The sequence below is a fragment of the Pollachius pollachius genome, assembly GCF_949987615.1.
Source record: "Pollachius pollachius genome assembly, chromosome: 2".
NCBI classification, from domain to species: Eukaryota; Metazoa; Chordata; class Actinopteri; order Gadiformes; family Gadidae; genus Pollachius; species Pollachius pollachius.
The window spans coordinates 10,891,152-10,908,441 of NC_136935.1; the positions used below are offsets into that span (position 1 = coordinate 10,891,152).

Sequence of the window (17,290 nt, forward strand, 5' to 3'; positions counted from 1 at the left end):
GCATGTGCGGGTTAGTTGCAGAGTACTTGCTAAATGTTTTTAATTATGCATAAGAGTCCACAGCGCATCCAAAACATGCAAAATCTTAAATTTGGAGTGAATTTATCATGCTAACAGAAGACTCATTAAGTGCCTATCAAAAACGGCGCAAAATTTTGAAGGGCCAAAAACACGAAAAATAAAAAACGTCAAACTAACTAAGTAATACTTTAGCCCCATCAGGTAATTCAAAGCGATCCGTCACTTGTACTTTTCACTCTGCTAAAACGCTAAGGAAACATACTGTAGACTCTGAGAGCCTTTTATTTTCGCCAGACTGTATACTAAAACTAATTGGATTTCTGTCAATGGAAAATATATATATAAATATATCCCTGGGACAGCTTTGAACTCGCTGGCTTGGACGAGCCAAGCACAGGGAGTCAGACCTTGTCACGCGCCAAGCACACCACGAAGGAAAGAGAACTAGACACAGAGGTTGGCGTGAATGATCAAATATTGAAAAGGTGCGGCCTCCAATGTTTTGAAGGAGATGATGTCAGGTCTGCTCATTAGGTCGGGCAGAGTACGTGGGGGGGGGGGGGGGGGGGGGGGGGGGGGAATTAAGCTATATTTACGGGGTGATAATTGAAATCATAAGCATATCCAATACACACTGACAACTTTCTAAATAATACCCAATAAATCCTGCCTTCATAGCCCGGGTCCCCGTGACATCTGGCCATGTCGACAAATATAAAGTGGAGAAACAGAATCTTTTTCCCTTTCTTTCTCTTCTTTCCTCCTCTTCCAGATCCTCGCCCCCACTCCTCCCCCCTCCCTCTCTCTCACTTATAGCCAATAAAGTGTCAGCTTTTATTCTGCTCTTCCAGCAGAGTGCTGGCTACATGTCACCAGGCCCTTCTGAAGCCCGGCAACCGTAGGCTGCAGGCCTGTAAATCTCTCGGTGGCAGCGGCACACCATCCATCTCTCCATACACAATAAAAAGTGTGACGGAGTCATAAATGAAATGGTAGTGGTGCCCAGTATATATATATATTTATATATATATATATATATATATATATATATATATATATATATATATATATATATATATATATATATATATATACATACATACATACATACATATATATTCTGGACCCCTGAACGGCGAGGTAAGATATGGGGGAAGTGAGGGGTTGATGGTGGGGGCAAGGTGGTGCTGCTGTCAGGGGGAGGTGCTGGTGCTGGTGCTGGTTCTAGGGGACATGTTCTGGGGATCTAATGGCAGTTCCTGATCGTAATTTACATAAATCAAGTGCTTAGGGTAGCAGCAACATCCTGGGTTCGATTCCCGAATGTCAATAGTGTACCTGTACAGCTAACTATTTAGTCATTCAAAGTGGTGGTCAAAAAAAGGGTGACCATAAACTGACCTACTTTTACCTTACTTTTATTGTGAAGGCAGCAGAGGTTTATGTACACCTTTATGTCTGAATGTTCCTAAAATAGTGGTCTGTGTGGGTATCAGACGTTGATATATATAGCGTACAGTCAAAAGACGCATTGAAGTTCAACACTTAATGTTGTAAACAATACTTGAATACAGGCATTACCGCAAACAAATCAGCTTCGACAATAGTCAGTGAATCTTGTGGGGATAAGTTGTCAAATTAAGATTTTGATCTGATTTATATCGGCATTAACTGAATTTTGTTTATAACTCCTTTATGCAAGTTGAGATTAGCTAATTTGTTTTCTTCCAAAAGATTCCACCCGGACATTCTGCATTGTATTACATGGGTTTTATCCCAAGTGTTGGTCGACAAACAAACAAAACAAAACAGACCAAGAGACCGCTCGCTGGAGTGGGAATGATGTCATGCGATGAAGCACACATTGCTGTGGTTTGGCCGGAACCTAGGAAGTTGAAGAAAAACATTGTGTGTATCCAATGCGCGACGGCCATCTTACCAGAACAAAAGTTCATGACTGGCCCTGAAGGAAGGAATATGCTCAGATACAATGTTGGCCGGTTTAATAAACGCTTTTTTTCTTTTAACTCGTTGCCATTCAATGCAACATTTATTTCACGTGACTATTGTGTCCTTCACCATAAGTCAAACATTTGTGAATAAATGGTAATAGTAAACAGACATGGCTCAATACAACAGACACAGTGTAGGCGTGTTCCCTTATTAAGACCTTGTGTGAAAACCAAACAACGCACCAACCTTAACAACTTTATTTCTCACCACTTCCCTACTGCCCTCACCGGCCTCGGCGTGTTTTTTTGATGGTATTATTTTCTTATTTCGTTGTTTTCCGCTATTACTTAAAAAGGCATTTCTGAGGGCGACTCAAATTGCATAGATGGGAGAACAAGACATCCCATCAATTACACGTAACTCAATTTTCCTGCGCTCTGCGTCACTGCACCACTCTCCCACTACACTACATCACCTCAGAAAACCCACTTCAACGTAAATTAAAAAAAAGGGGGGGATTTCCACTTTCCTGGGGATTTATATGAAATAGCGTGTTGTCTGATATGAATAGGCTATTTCCTGCCAAAACTCTGTGCGTCTCTCTCTCTTTCTGTCTCCCCCACCCAATTGAAACCTGTTAAGAGTCCGGGGAGCTCGGTCTGCTGCTTAATTTACGAGATACAGATCGGGTTATCCTAAAGTATTAAGTCTAAACAGGCTAATATATCAGATGGGGGATGTATTTCCATAGCGCGGCTGACACGCTCACTGTACACACACACACACACACACACACACACACTTAGCGAGAGAAATAAAACCCACACACTATCCATTACTTGTTAAGTGATTTGAGGACTGGCCATCGCCATAGTGTTTTCACATCCTGTCCTCCCGACTGACACTCTATCTGCATAGCGGCCGTCTCGATGGCTCGCGCAGATTGAAATCCTAGGCAGGAGACAATGACAGCCTCTCTCCCCCCGTTGTCACTTCTCATTCCCCGAGCAAGTCGGAGGACGCCTGGCACTGGGGCGTCAGCCCACCACACCCTCCCTGCCCCCCCACCATACTTCCATTCACCCCCTACCTCGTCGCCGACTCCTCCACCATACCCCCCGTCCCCTTCCCCCCCCCATCATCATTCTCCCCCCCCCCCCCGCACGTCCTCACAAAACACCTAGCGCCTACCTTGCTGGGATAGGCCGACGAGAAAATGAAAAAAACAAGCACCTCGCCTCGCCGGTGACACTTATTTGTCAATTAGCCAGCGCCCATCGACCCCCCACCACCCCCCTATCCCCCCACACTCTCCCGTCCTGTTGACACACAATGAGTTGAAAGACAAGAGATGCCACCGCCACCGCCACCCCCCCGGCCCGGCTGACGAATGGGGAGAGACAGTTGAGTGAGAGTGGAGCAGAGGAGTAATACCATAATGTGCCTTAGATATGAATATGAAATGACACGTCTGACAGGCCAGCCGGGGTTTTTATTTCATTCCTCCCTGTTCCAGGCCTCCCTACTTGGTCGTTTTTTTGTTCTCTTTTCATCAGACTACTTACATTTCATGTTGACAGCCGCAGCGACATTTGGAGAGCACTTTCCACGTTTATTCTTTTTTTTTTCTTGCGAGTGTGCGTTTTTTTTCCTTAAAGCGCAAGTTAGCATACTTGATTTGTCATTAAAATGCAAAACGCCTGCAATCACCGTGTATGCCTGTCTGGGGGAACACACGGGGCCACTCGCACATACACACACACACACACACACACACACACACACAAACACACACATACCTGCACACCAACACATGTAGCTTGTGGATCATCTAAAATGCAATACTCGTATGGCATCTCTTTCACGACTTCAAGAGGAAAACAAAGGAGGCCTGTTTTCAACTGGTATCAAAGTCTAATCTCAATCAATATGCTGAATGAATACATATCATGAATGATATCAGAAAATGTGTGTATGTTTCTGTGATCATCGCTTGCACGCTTGAGGCGCAAATCCACAGTAAACGTTCATGTCAAACCATAAAATAATGGCAAATGGTTATTTGACAAAGACCACGTCATGTGCATTTTTACATTTATAAAATAAATATTTGTATCCATTTACTTTATCCACCTAAAGCCTCCGTCAATAATAGCCTAAAAAGGAAAAAGAACTGTGGTTAAACATAAATAAATCCAAAAAGATCAGAATCACAATTGAATTTAAAACTATGTATACATTTGAATATTCTTATACAAAACCTTGGAGAGTTGGAGATGACATTATTTAACATTCCTGTCCCCAATCACAGTGTAGCAACTGTAATAGAGCCTGACCGATTTATCGGCAGGCCAATATTATCGCAATATCAGATTTTTAAATCACCAAATATTTGTATCGGTATCAGCTTTAAAAATCCTTTATCGGTCGGGCTATAAACTGTAATTTCAATTTATTGATCAGATTGGAACCGAAACATCCAGAACTCCTTGCCTTGTTACCACGCAGTGGATTGTGTAGGTCACAGACTAGACTATCCTCTCATGTCACCAGTCATCCTACTCCGCTCCCTCCATTTCAGTTGTTTACCCCAATGTCATAACCCCTCTCCTAAGACCGAGTTTCTGTGTGCCTTTACAAATTGCATGCAATGCGGTTGATGACTCAAGGTCCGAGAAAGCTCCTCAAATGCTTGGTGTCTGATATAATATACGTGTTGTGTGGTTAGAAAGAGAAGAGAGACGGGCGCAACTCAATCAGACAAACAAATCCGACAAACAATTCGAGAGCAAAAAACAAAAAAAACGTGTAACAAGCCTGCGTACTAGGCCCTGAAACACACACACACACACACACACACACACACACAAACGCACACGCACACACACACACGCACACACACGCACACACACACACACTCACACACACACACTGGACAGCGGAGTAAGATCCCTAGCCCCTTGCGACAACAGGCAGCTCCCGCGGTGGTGAGCCGTGCGCTGCGGCGAGGCGTTGATGCGAGGCGTTGATGCGGCGCGTCGACGCGGTGGTGGCGTGCGCGGGAGACGGTAGGAAGCGCTGCGGGTGTGACAGGCTGCCGCAACGACATCATGCTGCCATTATACCTGGCAAGGCACAGTCGCGTTCACGCTCAGAGACGCAGACTTTTAGACACGCACGGGCGCATGCACACACTCACGCACAGACTCACTCATGCAGGCACACATGCACGCACATGCAAATGCGGAGACACACAGGCACACTCCCACACAGACAAACACACACAATGACAGACACACAGACAATGCCACATCAAAAAACTGACACACACACATATTCATTCCCCAACTGAAGTGCATGTGCGCAAACCCACACGCACGCACACACAGACACACACACAAAATGACAGACACATCCATATGCACACACACAATGACACATTTATACACAAAAAAACGTGTGCAGAAGCACAGACACACACACACACACACACACACACACACACATGCACACACACACACATACACACACTCTCAAACTAAATACACAGGGATCCTAGTTACGGGTGATGCCGCAGTACCTCGTCTCTCGCTGAGGCTGGTTGTCAGCCTTCCTCTGTGAGCGCTGTCAGTAGAGTTGACAGAAATACACACATTATGCTGCGTGCTATCTGGCGATATCTCCCACTCAATTTGACTCAAGTTCCACAGGGAGAAGTGGATCATGGGAAAAGTAGTTTGTTATGTTTTCTATGAGATTTGGATTTTTACTCTTATGGCTTAGCTGGTCCTGTTGCCACTGAAACTAGGTCACAGTGTAAATAAGGCAGCACACAGGTCTACTACTACAGTAAGGCACTGTGATAAAGCACCTGGTCTGGCAATAACAAACTAAGTGTTGATCTTAAGAGCTTCACTCATAAAACACAGTCAACAAAGTCAAAACACAGCTGGACAATACGACAGAACTGTGCTCCCAACAGACGGCCCGGAATGTAAAAGTTATCTTTTAGGGATATTCCTGTGGGACTCATAAAGCAGAACTTAGTGTAGGAAGAAGAAGTGTTTGTTTCTTCACTTCCTTGTATGAGAACGACCAATCACAAGGTACGTTGCTTTATTGAATTCCCCTGCTCTGCCCTGCCAAGAAATGGAGGTTAGTCATGAGGTCCTGAAGATCCCAGTTATAATAGAGGAGGAGAGGATGATACGAGGTATGGTCATCCACACACACAGACACACACACACACACACACCCACACGGTAGCTATAGAGACATTTGTTTACACTGGAGGCGAGAGGCTATTTGCTAGGAGAAAGCTTGAAACATGAAATAACTGATTAATGAATGAAACATGAAGAAAAAGGGTTGATCTCCCAAACAAAAAAATCAACAATAGCATTAGATGCTCGCATTACAACGCACCTTCATTACACATTTGTCTTGACTTACCAGGTCATTGTCTTAACATCGCCTTCAATATAAAAGAAAATCAGCCTGAATCCTGAGAACCCAAACGCACTGTTTAATTCATGTGACGAAGTGCTCGATGTAACGCAACATTGTCTGTGTCAATCAATATCCCTCCCCACCTTCCCAAACCGATGAGGCCTTCCAGCACTTCAGCTCCCTCTTCACAACACTACCCTCTCCTCATATCCCCCTTTGAAGCTCCCTAACCCTGTTTGACACCCAAGATTCCCCTTAACCAAATTAAAAATTAATGACGAATTGGTAATATCTAATGTATTTTTCATCCTCAAACATGGAGATCTAAATGTGACAGATTCAGAAAAGGGGGCGGGGGGGGGTAGAAAAAACATAATACTGGCCTTGATCTTCCAAAAACCAACGCACATTAAGACTTGTTTCCGTCAGTTCGTATAACGGTGGGGGTTTACAACATGACAAGCTACAGGGATATATATTTATTCAATGTCAGGCATGTTTGAGCGCCGTGCTTATGTCATTTGGCATGACCCACAAACAGTCCAGGTGCATTAGGGAAGTCAGAAAGTGGAAAAACAAAAAGGCACAATCATGTGTATACGATACAAATGACTGGAGAACAATGCCGCTTTCCAGCTCGCTATAAAGAATTACGCGGACTAGGCGATTTAACAGAAGTCAGGCCGGTAATTCCAAGTCTTATAACGTGTTACCATGTCGTTTATGACACCTTGGTATGAGCTGTTTAATAGCACTTCACAGAAACAATATGAAACACCCTGTGATCATTCACTCATTAATGGAGGGCTGGGGCAGTTTGCACGTTTCACACAATGACCGCTTTATTCTTGGCACACACTTGGCGGCTGTCATGTTTCAAACCTGGTGTACAGTTTGAGGCATGGAGCAGACCAGAAGGTGGATTGAGTACCAGTGAGAATTGAGTCATTTCACAAGTGGATAAATATTCATCAAGTCTTGACTTTTCACGTCATAAAAAACACAGTTGTGTTTCATGTTGTGGAGGGTAAAAAGAGTGTGCTTTCAGAAACCGAAAACAATCGTCAAACAAACACTGGCATTCATCTGACAATCTTTTGGCCATAATACAAAGTTCATGCGACCATTGTCTCACTATAGGCTGACCATCCTGCAACCATTGTATGCGACATTTACCAGACCATTGCATAGCCATCATACAACTTGACCATAATTTCCCCATCGCACGACCATAGTCTGACAAATGTACCGTCGCACGACCATCGTACCCCAGCAACTGTGTTTCGTCGCACCATTGTACAACCATGTGACTCCCCACATCCACTTCAAAATATAATTCCTTTGTTCTAACGGTGTCCTTGCACGAAACCAGCCCCCGAGTAGCTCTCTGAAGGACAACAGGTTGTTTGATGGATGGCATATTTAACGTGAGGCGGCCCAATCACATTCCATTGCATCACATTTTATTGATTAGGCCTTCAAACCGTGGCCAAGCATGACATCAGCCTAAGGCTGCACTACCATTGGCTACCATGTCCAAATGATGGTGTGATGTCATCAGAGGGTCAGACGGTCACACAGTCGCTGTCAGGCCTTTTTATTCAGACACGATGCAGGGATAGATTTCAACTGCCAGCTCCACACAGGAAACATTGATTGTTATGGATTGAGATAATGTTCTATTGATGCTGATAATAGTATCTTGCATCAATTGACTAGCTAAAGTCATCTCTTGAAACCAATATTTTCCAATCAATTAATTAATTGTTCCTCTGCCACAGTCATAGATATTGTAATGCTGGTATAAATACTTAAGTAACAGTTTAGTCAATTTGTGAGTATTTCCATTGATTGTTATCTTCTTCTCTACGTTTTTTGATATAACACTTGTGACCTGTCACCAAAATGGCTATCAATGTTTTCCTATGGATATTTAGAGTATAGTATTTTTGTATAGTATTGTAGAAACCCATAGCCAGATGCCCTCATCTGCTCCATGATGAGATGCATCTGAATTCAGTGTGAGTCTCATTGGGTTCAAGCATCTGCTTAATGAGTGTGTGTCTTACCTGAGCAGATTGAAGCTGAGGTCCAGTCTTTTAGCCATCTGTCCATAAGTGTCACCCAGGAAGTCAGGAATGTTCTCACAGTCGTTTCCAATAAAGCTTACCTGGGAGGAAATATTATATACAATGACAAGAGATAAATGATGATAAATGTTCAAGAGAGCCCAGCTATAGGTGCTGGCCGGCATAGCACACACACACACACACACACACACACACACACACACACACACACACACACACACACACACACACACACACACACACACACACACACACACTGTCTGTAGCATACCTGTATTGACATCCTTAAGCAACAAGTCTAAACCCTACCTGGTCGTAAAATCAAGTCATATCTGAAGTCACTAGTTAGTTTTGGATAAAAACAACTAAGCTAAATGTCTAAATAGTCTTTAATAAACATAACATCTGCCCCAGAATCACAGCACAATCTTGGCACAATAACATTACCCTGTGTCACCATGATAAATCCATCACAAGGTGAAGTCAATTTTATTTCTATATTAAACGTTTCTCTATTACAATCAAATGTTCTTACATCAGTGTATTACTAGGGCCAACTAACCTGATCCCAAAAGCGAAAGAAAAGCCTGTTGCTTTCTACAAATGGAATTCTGTCATTCAAATTCAAATGTGTAGATATAGAATGCATAACTATATAAAGGCGTTATAGTTCCTTTAAAATAATTAATTGCAACACAGGCAGTCACCAATCGACAAAGTCCCATCTTAGAAGAAAAGCATAACCTACATGCGTGCCATTCATTGAAACCAAGGATTCTCTGTCGTCCATAACTTTTAACCTTGACGTCTTGATGACGGTGATGATGGTGACAATCCGTTGAATGAAGCCAAATAATCGTTTAATTCCTTTGGGGGGCTGGGAGGGACACTGAAAAAAAGCGGACCGTTATTTGTAGCACCATCCCTAAAAGCACTACAACTTTACTTTTCAAATCTGCTTCTTCCGCATGCTTGTCCGCATCAGCTGACTATCGCCGCGGAAACACGTGGACGTGATGTTATTACTGAAATCACGTTGGCGCACTTCTGCTCATTAGAAACCAGCACTATCACTTTCTTAAAACCTAGTCAAATATGGTAAAGATAAAGCATTGTGGCCAGCTTGAAGAAAATGAATATTGGGGAATGTTAAAAATGCATTAAATTGCATATGGGGATAAATGCTTATGGTGGGGGAGCAGGCTATATTTGAGTTTGTTTGAGTACAGAAGAACTTCGTAGGCTATAGAAAATAAAGCATTAGAACACACACACACACACACACACACACACACACACACACACACACACACACACACACACACACAGACAGACAGACACACACACATACACGCACGCATGCAAGCGCGCAAACACGCACGCAAACACGCACAGCTATTCCTTATATCATCGTTTTTCATTAATATGTGATGAAGTTATAATATGGTGTTCATACATATGCCTATATACACCTTGAGTATAAAGAACAACAACGAAAACAAGTAATCTCTAGACCTACATGCGACCTTTCTCTTTCTGTGTTGCCTGGAATAAACATATGCCGACGTCATCTGGACCTGCCCATAAACGGAAAAGATACGCTATCGCTTGGTGGCTGGCGGTGCCAGGGCCCGAACGTACCAGGGGCGGTACCTCGCTCCGTTAAACCACCAATCGCCGGTCCAAACGGACATAGGCGGTACCTCTCTTCCGCTACCAACGAATCCGAGAGAAGGAATAACTAAGAGAGGTACCGCCCACTGTACGTCCAGATCCTGGATTGTGAAATCTTCCTTCTCCCGCTCCCCAGAGCAGAGCTCCAGCGATTGCGTCTACTCCGCTAGTTCCGCCGTTTTACATTTGACTATATTAAAATGTTTCTCGTGATAGTTTGACTGCAATAATATTTGTGTATTACAAACGAGGACTACTTTTACACAGCTGTTACTTGTGGCGTTTTTACATCGGCGAATATAGTCTATTATTCCAGGTAATGTCTCCTATAATCCTGTCGTAGGCTACCAAAACCCGTTTTCCTACTGCATGCCTTTTAAAAGTTATATATTATACAGTGTGGAGCCTTATTGGAGTCTTTTACATGACTGTGTAGACATATACAGACTAAATGCCTACTCTTGCTAGTACGTATTCTTCTGTTGGGGAACCTTTGGGAAATGCGGGGGCATTACGCTTTATGTTTGAGTAGACAATTATTCTCCAAATTATATTTAAAAGAAATAAGAAGAGGAAATAAATAAGTTCATATAAAGAGCAAAACCTGCAAAAGCAGCCTGGTTGAAGATATATGACTCACGCTATATTAATGAAACACGCATTTGAGCCACGGTTTAGACTTACTCTGAAACAATAGTTCTATAGGTCACAGGTCCTACCAAATGTAGTGGGCCTATGTTTGCATGGATTAAAATAGGTCTTAGACAGAGCTCATAAAATGTAAATAAGGGCCTTAATATAATGGGCCATAGTACAAAAATGTGTTCCTATTTATGGCCGAAGTCGAATGTTTGGTGTCTGGCGTGGAAGCCCATTTGTCTTGAGGACAATAAAAAGGGTTTTCGCCTGACAGCGGAAATTTATGGTTGCCCTTCTTTGCCCTAATAACTCACACATTGTGTCATGAACTGACAGCCCTTGCACAAAACAGCAAGCCTGTTATCAATCACATATCTTTGCATATTGTGAAATCCTCCCCTGGTTTACAATGTATCAGATACTTGAGAAACAAGACAGCGTATTTTCCCTAAATTGAATATAGAAAAAATTGTAAGACTTTTACTAGGTGTAGAATTAAACACAAAGTCAAAACAAAAAACAATTGAAACTATTATCAAATATTGGTTTATATAGTCTGAATTAATTTAACAAAAAACAAAAAATTCAGTGAGGAGAATCTGAATTTATTGCTAATGACTATGTTCCTAATGACCAAATAACTGGTATGAACCTACTTGAATTACAATATTTAATATTTAGGTCACTTTTAACCCTAAATAATATAGGCTTATTTACACAACTGCTTTTTTAGCACATTCATTTAAATATTTGAATCAGCTAAAAAAAACTGTCTTTCACTCTAACAGTGACACATTTTACTCAATTAAAATATATTTGTATTAGTGTCCTTATTGTTATTATTGTTGTTCTGACTATCCATTCCAGGTTTTCTTGCTCTCCGAAGATGCCCTGTCAGGCGGATCACCACAGAAAGAGATTAATGGTGGAGGCGGGTTGCAATAATAATCGTTTTGTTTGATGTGACAACTTTGATAGGCGTTGATTTACTTACAAACTGATAGGCTTTTAATTGAGCGCCTCCGTCCCGATTGAGATGAAAGGAGGAACGCATTGAAAAGCTGCCCGCTCACCCTGTAGCCTCAATACTGATTAGCCATCGCAGCGGTGAATAGTTCAAGGCATTTTAAACTTCTTTTCTCCACACACTGACAGACCCATTTCTCTTCTTTTCTTCCTTTCAGCCCGCTTCCCTGCCTCTCAAAGAAAATAAATCATTTTCATTGTATGTAAATAAAATTGGGCTGACATCACTATAAAATATCTGGATTTCCCCTTTTGTTGTGCTTGTTGTGAATGACAATGTGGCCCAGGGCATGACAAGCCCTAACAATGCGATGGTTGATAGGTTATAGTAGGTTCTTAGTAAAACGGACATGCGTTTGTTTTGGGGGAACCGTGATGTGTCACTAATTTATACAAATGTTGCTGTGTGTGTGCGTGTGTGTGTGCGCGCGCGTGTGTGTGTGTGTGTGTGTGTTTGTGTGTGTGTGTTTGTGTGTGTGTGTGTGTGTGTGTGTGTGTGTGTGTGTGCGCCTGTAGCATATGTGTCTTTTATTTTAAATAAACGACTGCACCTCTTGAGTTGTATGCTATTCGCTGAAATAAAAAAAAGAGTGTGTTATAAAGATTGCTTCAATTGTACTTTTTTTTTATTTTGTATGTGTATTTATAGCGTACATAAGATCGTTTTGTGGTTTTCCATTTATTACGGATGGACATTGAAATATTATATATTATGTAGCGTGAATTATATCTTCTTTAAGGCCGATTAAAGCACGGAAATCCCTAAAATAGCAACTCTTTATATCCCACTATATAAATAAATTCATACTGGACAGGCTATAAGTGGTCCATATCCGACTGGTCTCGACATCCAAGCCTTCGACCAAGGTTTGAAAAAGTTCCGACAAAGTCAAGTAAAAGTGAAGAGGTGCTACAATATAATGATTTTCCAAAGTCCTTAAATAGCCTCGCTGGTTTCCAGTCTTTCCGCTATTCGCTCCATTACGCACATATTATTAAAACACCACACACGGTGCAGGGGGAGGATGGCATTTCGCGGCGCAGTTTACCCCCTTGTCACTAAGTTTGCAAATTAAATCTAAGTCGAGTATGATTTATTTCTCTCAAATTAAGTATGTCTTTTAGAATGCCTCTTTCCTCCATTTGTCCTTTTCCCCCCTCAAGTCAAACTGGCATGTAATCAGCTACAATAGCTGACATAAATCACGCCTGGATTGACAGCGTCTGACAAATAACTGATTGATTGCGGTGGAGCAGAATTGACAGTTGACGGAGGGGTGGAGATAGAAATAGAAGGGCGGTGTATATTATACTGAAAACATGTGACATTCACATCCCTCCATCACTGCATTGGTCCGTTCCTGTCAACGCTTGTCTGTTTTGGGAATTCAAGCTGAAGTGGTTGGTTTTATGTTTGCCGGTGAAAGGAGAACAAAAAAAATGCTTCCGTATACGTGCGTAAAACTTTGCTTTTATTTTGCTCGCAGAATATATATCATCATGTATATCATCTAGTTGCATTTGTATACACGAACGGAAACGCTAACGAGTTTAAACAAAATTAAGGAATACGTACATCAAATCATTTCATTTTGTTTACTTTAACGATTATATTATACATCGTCAACACAATTATTCAATTCTCTTTGTCGTACATTTGAGGTAAGCTTCCCTAAGACGTAGGTTATACCGATTATTTTATGCATTTACGCCGTCCGGTCTGAATGCGTTCAACACAATTCAAAAAAATAGCGCAAGCGTTCACACCAACCACTATATAAACCACTATCTCCTCCCCCGAGTTGTCAAAATAGAGGAGTTTACAAAGACGAGAACGTCACATCCCCTTGACCCTCCAATCACCTCAGGGTCCCATTTGATTGGAAGGCGGCAAAGGCTTTAATCTCGGACTAATTCAGCTGCTTTTGAAGTGAACATTTCTACCAGTTCGTACTTGAGGAGTATAGCGCGCAGAGCTGCACACAGACACACACAGCGCGACGCTCATGGTGCAAGACGCAGACACGGATCTGCGATAACCTCGCATCTTCCATTACACAGCCTTTCTTCCTCGCTATTCGGATTACATTTCACGATTTTCAACCTTTTCTGAAAGGAGAGATTGCCTTTTTTTTAATTTTCTTTCTTAATGAATCTGATGAAAGAATTGCCGTTTAATACCCCGCGCATTGGGACATGATCACATCGCCTTCAGTGTCTGCCCTGAAAAATAGTCGTATTTCTTTAGCCTGGGAGAGCGGTCTCTTACGGAATAGTAGCTCTTCGGGTATTAAGAAGCCCTTTCTCCACTCCGTACCAGCGGCTGATCCATCACGGCAAGCTCGGCGACTTCCCATTAAGGTTTTGAAAATGCTTACCGCCCGGTCTGGACACATTCTGCACCCAGAGTATCTGCAGCCTTTGCCTTCCACTCCGGTTAGCCCCATTGAGGTAAGGTGACATTTTAAAACAAAGTGTATCGGTTAAATGCATGCCTATTTGTTTAACATAACGGCAATGGTGTTTTTTTTCCCATCGTATTATATACCCTTATCCTCTGTTGCCGTAGGAGTTGATCTATATTCTCATGCTGGCAACGCTGAACTAAATTAATGTTTGCGGATTTATAGTTTATGCCGTTCGGTGGGTTTCGGCTGTTTTGAAACAAACATTAAAAGTAGACCTATAGCTGCCATATTGTTGGATTCGTGCGTAAATACCAAACACAATCCGCCCAGTCGCATGTCGCGTTATTTGCATAGAAAATCTGATTTCAGTGAGACATTGCGTTTCTAAAGAAAACCACGCTGTGCGTGTTTTAACTTTATTGACCGACGGCCGTCTCCTCTTGTGTTGCAGCTGGATGCCAAGAAAAGCCCGTTGGCGCTGCTGGCGCAGACCTGCTCTCAGATCGGCAAACCGGACCCTCCGCCCTCGTCCAAACTATCCTCTGTGACATCGAATGGATCTAGTGACAAGGAATCTAAATCTGGGCCTTTGAAACTGAGTGACATCGGTGTGGATGACAAATCTAGCTTCAAACCGTACTCCAAACCCTCTGATAAGAAGGACTCGAACGGCTCCGGCGGAGACAAGTCTGGTTTCCGAGTGCCGAGCGCCACCTGCCAGCCGTTCACGCCAAGGACAGGCAGCCCCAACTCCAGCACGTCCGCGTCTCCCATGCCGTCAGAGGGGAAGTGTGGAGACCGGGATGACAAAAAGGACTCAGATTGTAACAATAAAAACGACTCGACAGACGGCCGAGGATCCACGGGCCACAGCCGGATAAGCGTGAGCTGTGGTGGAATTAACGTGGAGGTGAACCAGCACCAGGACAGCTGCGCGCCCGGCTCCAAGACCTCTTGCTCGGACTCATCTTCTGTAACTTCCGTGTCCTCCGCGTCTGTTCTCGGCTCGGGACTCGTGGCACCGGTTTCTCCGTACAAGCCGGGACAGACTGTTTTCCCGTTGCCCCCAGCCGGTATGTCTTACCACGGGAGTTTGGCGGGCGCGTACGCCGGTTATCCGCAGCACTTCCTCCCGCACGGGGGAAGTCTGGTGAACGCGCAGCTCAGCTCACTGGGATGCAGCAAGGCTGGATCTAGCCCCATGGCCGGGGCCTCTCCCCCGTCCATCATGTCTGCGAGCCTGTGCAGAGACCCTTACTGCCTCAGCTACCATTGTGCCAGTCACCTCGCGGGCGCAGCGAGTGCGTCCTGCACGCACGAGTCTGCAGCAGCCGCAGCGGCTGCAGCGAACGTCCTGAAGTCCGGCTACCCGCTCATGTATCCAACGCACCCCCTGCACGGGGTCCACTCCTCGGCGCCCTCGTTCAGTGGACACCCACTGTACCCCTACGGGTTCATGCTGCCCAACGACCCTCTCCCCCACGTCTGTAACTGGGTGTCGGCCAACGGGCCCTGTGACAAGCGGTTCTCCAGCTCAGAGGAGCTCCTGAACCACCTGAGGACACACACGGCTTTCACGGGGGCCGAGAAGTTGATGTCTGGCTACCCCAGCTCGTCGTCTTTGGCCAGTGCCGCCGCGGCGGCGATGGCTTGCCATATGCACATGCCCCAGTCGGGAGGGCCTGGGAGCCCGGGGACGCTGTCCCTCAGGAGCCCACATCACACGTTGGGACTCAGTGGTCGTTACCACCCGTACTCCAAGAGCCCTCTGCCCCAGCCGGGGGGCCCTGTCCCCGTGCCGGCAGCCACCGGCCCCTACTACTCTCCCTATGCACTGTACGGCCAGAGACTGACAACAGCGTCAGCGCTTGGATACCAGTGAGAGACACTGAGAGAGAGAGAGAAAGAGAAGAGACTTTAAAAAGAGTTTATAGTTCTAAAAAAAAAAAATGCAAATAAAGACGTTTATGACAGCGTTCCACACAAGGACGGGATCCGTGGACTCAACTGTATTTATTTATGTCGGCTTAAAAGCAGACAGTAATAGCTGCAAATGGAACATATTTGAGCAACTGAAAAAAGTGCATTATGTTTAAATTGAACTCTATAGGTAATGTGAAAACACATGTTAGAGTACTAATAAAGTAGGGTTCTTCATTTCAATGTTAATTTGCAATTGCTATGATTGTATTGTTCTTATTTAATGCCTCATGAGAGGAAAATAATTGACATGCATGTTTGTTTCTTAAATTCCAAACTGTCCACTTAATTTTAAATTGCCATTATTTTTCAGGTGTATACCATGGAGAGAGAAATGGTATTTTTTTTGTATGTATTCTGGAAAAAAAATAAGAAACAATTATGTTCCATATGTCCGCTTGCCTCATTTTTGATTTCAAGTAAGCCTCGTACTTTGGGTATAATTTAAATATAACTTATTCACTTTCACCTAAAAAATTGTCAATCAGTTACATCGAAGCAATGTCCTTGACGTTAACTTCAAGTGTGCAAACTCAGAAGTCACCACATTTACCTAAGAGCACAAATATTAGCAAGTTCTATTATATATTACATTATTATTAATATGAATTATATTAGTAATATTTTAATTTACATTAACTACATTTTTGAGAGAGGAAGTTTAAAGTGTGTCTGTGTGGGTGTGCCTGTGTGTGTTTGTGTGTTTGAATAAACTTTTTTACTCTACTAGGCTAAAAAGGTAAATTGGTCTACATTATTTACTAAAATGTGTTAAACGAGGTTATCTTAAACATGAAGACCGCAGCAAAATAAAATACATTCAAGGATTGGGAATGATTAACTTCAAACATCTAGTTTGTTTTCCCTCACAATAAATATAATATTATAAAATAATACATGTCCACTTATCTTATTGGATTTCCAAAATAAGTTACCAAAGCGTTATTGTAAATGGTTTAAATTAGCCTACTTATTTTATGAATAATTGATACCAAACTAATTAGGAATAATACGACCCAAGTATTTAGCATCTACTAATAATGATGTAGG

The 17,290-nt window shown here is 43.1% G+C and overlaps 2 protein-coding genes across 2 annotated transcripts in view; one reads left to right on the forward strand and one right to left on the reverse strand.

Annotated features, from left to right (window-relative positions):
• The window catches only part of lrmda (leucine rich melanocyte differentiation associated), a 150,398-nt gene extending 140,956 nt beyond the window's left edge, over window positions 1-9,442 (reverse strand). Inside the window, exons 1-2 of the mRNA XM_079730741.1 lie at window positions 9,262-9,442; window positions 8,493-8,593 (exon numbers count right to left, since the gene is read on the reverse strand). Coding sequence (XP_079586867.1) covers window positions 8,493-8,593; window positions 9,262-9,303 — 143 coding nt within the window. The 5' untranslated portion in view covers window positions 9,304-9,442. The remainder of the gene's footprint in view (window positions 1-8,492; window positions 8,594-9,261) is intronic.
• Window positions 9,443-13,816: 4,374 nt separating this feature from the next.
• Window positions 13,817-16,632, forward strand: znf503 (zinc finger protein 503). Its single transcript, XM_079758718.1, has 2 exons — window positions 13,817-14,303; window positions 14,712-16,632. The coding sequence occupies exons 1-2, from the start codon at window positions 14,049-14,051 to the stop codon at window positions 16,140-16,142; spliced, it is 1,686 nt and encodes a 561-aa protein (XP_079614844.1). The 5' UTR covers window positions 13,817-14,048; the 3' UTR covers window positions 16,143-16,632.
• The last annotated feature ends 658 nt before the right edge of the window (window positions 16,633-17,290 follow it).

What these genes read in the sequence shown, in the direction of transcription:
- znf503 (XM_079758718.1), top strand. Translation starts at nt 14,049, where the DNA reads ATGATCACATCGCCTTCAGTGTCTGCCCTGAAAAATAGTCGTATTTCT. An exon ending in CTCCGGTTAGCCCCATTGAG is followed by an intron (nt 14,304 to 14,711) that starts GTAAGGTGACAT and finishes CTTGTGTTGCAG; the next exon opens with CTGGATGCCAAGAAAAGCCC.